Consider the following 4491-nt stretch of genomic DNA (forward strand, 5'->3'; position numbering starts at 1 on the left):
AAGCAGCCTGAGCACTGCAGAGCTTAGCTAGCTGCTGAGAATGGAGATAAAAAGCTGCTTTCCTGTACTGGGTTTGGCTCGGTAGAGTTAATTTTCTTTGTAGTAGCTTGTATGGTGCTATGCTTTGGATTTGTCACCAAAATGGTGTTGATAACATAGGGATGATGTTTTAGTTAATGCTGATGCTTACGCCGCATCAAGGCCTTTTCTGCTCCTCATGCTGGTGCAACAGCAAGGAGGCTGGGGGTGCAGGAGAAGTTGGGGGGGGACACAGCTGGGAGAGCTGATCCCAACTGACCAAAGGGATGTTCCGGACCGTATGATGTCATGCTCAGCATATAAAACTGGGGAAGAAGAAGGAAGGGGGGGGGATGTTCAAAGTGATGACATTTGTCTTCCCAAGTAACGTTATGTGTGATGGAGCCCTGCTTTCCTGGGGATGGCTGAACACCTGCCTGCCCATGGGCAGTAGTGAATGAATTCCTTCTTTTGCTTTGCTTGCACAAACAGCTTTTGCTTTACCTATAAACTGTCCTTATCTCGACCCATAAGTTTTCTCACTCTTACCCTTCCAGTTCTGTGCCCCATCCCCCTGGGAGGGCAGATAAGTGAGGAAGCAACTGTGTGGGGCTGAGCTGGTGGACGGTGTTAACCCACGACAGCCCTTTTCCTTCCAGAGCGCTTAGATGTAGAACTGCAAGCTGTGGTCTCGCGTGACACAGTGATTTTACTCTTTCTAATAATGGTAGGATAATAAGGAGAAAACACAGAACACAGAAACATTTTGTATGTAAACACTTGAAATGGATTTATTTTTTAAAAAATGGTTTTTACAGTTGGATCATACAGTATTCTTCTGTACGCCTTAAATTAAAAGCCTCCAGCTTTTAAAAATGCTGCCCAGTACAAAAGTGCTAATGTAAAACTGTAGTGTTTATATATAGAAACCAGCACTACACATCACTAAATATCACTCTAAGTAGTCTCTTCACCAGTTCAATGAGTGGAGAAGAGATGGAAGATCAGACTTCATAGTATTTAAGGGCTCCTTCCTCCCCTTACAGTTCAGTCTTCAGGAGCTTCAGTGCTTTCTGCATATTTGAATACACTAGAAATGAAATATTAATACATGTTATTTTTCTTGCAACTTCCTCTTCCAGTGACTACAAATACTGTAGAGAAAATGTGATTATTATTAAAGCTTTTGCTCACATGGCTATTGCTATATGGATTCTGAGGCACTGCACTCTTACAAGCATTTTGTGAACATCATCTGTTTAATTTTGACTAGTGAGAACATACATCTGTTAATGCAAACGCACAGGCATTTGCCAGGCAGAGATGGGAGCTGTGCAGAGGTGAGGGAGGACTGTAGCATATGCTTCTTCCCTGCTCCCAAAGGGTTTCCTGACCTGGCCCAGCAGGACTTGTGTGCAAGAGTTCTCACTGTTGCTTACACTGAATACTGCTGAATTATGCAAGTTCCTACTGACATATGCTTTCTTTTAAAACAGATGGATGTTTAAGGCTCCAGGGCTCTGCCATCATTCTCTTCACTTCACTGAGTTTAAGTCTAGCATCCTGTTTCATTTTAATCCTGGTTAACTGTCTTTCAGGAAGTACTGATTGTGAGAGTCCGTCATGTCTGGTGTTATTCCTTGTTGCATGAAAAACGTAACTGCTTTCAGAATATTTTAGAATATGCTACTTACACAATGAAATGTCAGAGGGCTCATACGCATAGAGACGGTTTGAGTATCTCCCAGTAATATCTGCTCTCACAGTCAGGGAAGGATCTGGAAAAAAGGATGAGATGAGAGAAGTTCTAGAGGACAGGCCTAACCTTCAAGCAGAAGGAAATAAACCTTGGTGCGCTTCTGCTTGCTTCCTAAATGTTTCTGCAAGGAAAGTCGGCTTTCACTAAAAACCAATAGATTGTTCTTCTACAGAGTCACTGACATTTCAATGTTAAGTGTTGTGTTTGCTGGTTTACTAAGAAGGGGATAGATTTAATTCAGTGTTGATCAGCCTTACACCCTGTGCCACTGCATAGTACCAGAGTTAACTCTATGAGCAGAGGCTGCTTTCAGGCTACAAATGTTATTTAAAAAGAAATAATAAAGACAGAGATAACATGGCAGTTGCTTTGGTATATTGAAAATGGTCATCATGACCTGGATTTATCAAGATATGTGTTAATGATGCACATGTGCAGTATATAAGGCTATACATCTGTTCTGGGAGAGGCAATAGCTGGGTGCATGTGTGACTACTAATAGGTCTCCAAAATGCAAATGCTTCGGAGGGGGTTGTGCAGGTTAGTGGGGCACAGAACTGAGTACTGAGCTTCGAAAACCATCCCCTGAAGCATCCAAGGTGACTGCTGTTCCTGTGATGTCTGAGATAGTGTTACAAACACAAACCTGTTGGGTTTGCAGTAATTCTAGAGACAGGAGAATGAGTAAGGCTGAGCCAGCACCTACCAATTTCAGTGACTGTGGCATCATGCCATTTCAGCGGCACAATGGAGGAAATCACATCATTCATGGAATCAACGAGGGAGGAATGCTGGAGCTGTGAACCTAGTGACCCATCTGGGGTTGCTTTGAAATTTCATCCAACAAAACCAACTAGAAATGTTATATTTCTCATGGAATAAATTCCTGTTAGTAAGCCCAAGGATTTGAGATGGATGGTGCAGCAGGGCCTTTGGTCTGGGATCAGCTTTGATGCTGGAGTTACTCACCTATGAACAAAACCCGAGGGACATACTGGCCATCAGGTGAAAGATTCTTGTCTGTGGTTTCATACTTAAAGAAAGCAGATAAGATTCCCAGTTAAGATTCCCAGTTAAGATTGCAGGAGGGCATGTTACATAATTTTTTTTTTTCTTCTTTGTGTTGTGAAATAGACCTTAAATAATACGTTTTTCAGCTGACAAAGTTCACTGTCTGGGATGCAGTTTTTAACAGCTGGAGTTGCAAATTGATAACGATAGTTAATGTTGTTATTAATCTTTAAATTCCCTCATATTTTGAGGTTATGATAGCTACAGATGAGAGTTATTACTAAATCTATTATGCTTCAGCACTAGCCATTTTTCTTACCTAACTCTAGCTATTAAACTGACTAATTACAGCTAGAGAAGCTATAGTTTAAAATAGAACTTTATTGCTCTCACTTAATGAAAGTGTAACAGGGAAACTTACCACAAGGTTCAGGAGAATGAATTTTTCAGCCAATTTCTGTATATCTTTATTTTCAGCAAAAACCTTCTTGAGGGCTAGAGTGGAAACAAATGGGAATGAATCTTAAGATGCCCCTGAACTATATTGTCCTTTAAAAAAGAAATCCAAACAAAACCATAGAATCAAAATGAGAATTTCCAGTTTACAATTACAGCAAATGAAGATTTTAAGTTCATTCCACTGGAAGATTATCAACTCATTTTTATTCTGCGGTAAAGGGTAATTATAGTGGTACAAAATATCCCTCCTTCCTTCAGATAGTGCAGCTCGCTCTCAAATTTCTCTGCCTAAATTTGAATTTGAGCGTTTGACCCTTCAGATCTCCTATTCTACTGTTGCAGTTTGCGGCTCCAGCTCTTGAGGCACTGGTGATCCAGCGTGTAGGACTTCAGCCTGAAACGTTTGAAAGGATTTTAATGCTTTTACAAATATCCTGCTGGAGTTACTGGACCTATGGATGGATGCAAAGGTCTTGCCACGTGGATGAGCTTGCAGGAGGAAGGGCCCTCAGGTAAATTCAGAAACACTAGGAAAAGAGCAGTCCCAGTTACCAGAAATCCTGCAAGAGCTCAGTTTCAGCCTAGTTTAATTTTGTCCCTTGCTGGATTCAGTTGCAGTCATCAATGTTATGGAGAGCTGAATATGTCCTTTCCAATAAATCACTGTTTTTCACTGCTCCTGGTCTTGCTATTGGTTTTGTCCGATTGTGACATGAACCAAAACCACACTTGCCACAGGTCAAAACCCACTGACCTGTGCTCGTTTCTGCATCCATTCTTGTGTATTGTGTAACATTGAATTACCATTTTTGTTTTATTTCTGCACAGTGGAAAATACCTACATGTGACAGCAACTGGAGGAACAGTCTGTGTGCTTGTGCAAGTTAGCATGTCACAAAGGCTTTCTCAGCAAGCGGGATGGTGGCTGCTTTTTTTTGAAGCAGAATTTATCCAGACAACGAACAACAGCCCTTTTTTTTTTTTTGTGTGTGTAAAGGCGTTACCTTGGCTGTGCGGGCAGTCATCCAGGTGGTGGATAATCATCAGGGGTTTGTTGCTGGAAAAGAAGAGTCCCGGTTAGGGGCCGGGGCGGCGGGGGAGGCAGAGCGGGGCGCGGCGGGGCGCGGAGCGCAGCGCGGTACCTGTGCTTGGCGCGGAAAAGGGCTTCCTCGTAGGTCTGCGTCCAGATGAGCTGGTCTCCCCAGCCTGCGGGGCAAGGACAGGCCGGGTGTTACAGCGGGGGG

At 42.7% G+C, this 4491-nt stretch overlaps 1 protein-coding gene across 1 annotated transcript in view; it reads right to left on the minus strand.

Annotated features, from left to right (window-relative positions):
- Positions 1-782: 782 nt before the first annotated feature.
- Positions 783-4491, minus strand: part of AGR2 (anterior gradient 2, protein disulphide isomerase family member) — a 4079-nt gene continuing 370 nt past the window's right edge. The window contains 6 exon segments of the mRNA XM_010168865.1: positions 783-1108; positions 1713-1796; positions 2747-2810; positions 3210-3283; positions 4252-4304; positions 4390-4453. Of these exon segments, the coding sequence (XP_010167167.1) occupies positions 1059-1108; positions 1713-1796; positions 2747-2810; positions 3210-3283; positions 4252-4304; positions 4390-4453 (389 nt within the window). The 3' untranslated portion in view covers positions 783-1058.

The sequence above is a fragment of the Antrostomus carolinensis genome, unplaced genomic scaffold (assembly GCF_000700745.2).
Source record: "Antrostomus carolinensis isolate BGI_N321 unplaced genomic scaffold, ASM70074v2 scaffold7595, whole genome shotgun sequence".
NCBI classification, from domain to species: Eukaryota; Metazoa; Chordata; class Aves; order Caprimulgiformes; family Caprimulgidae; genus Antrostomus; species Antrostomus carolinensis.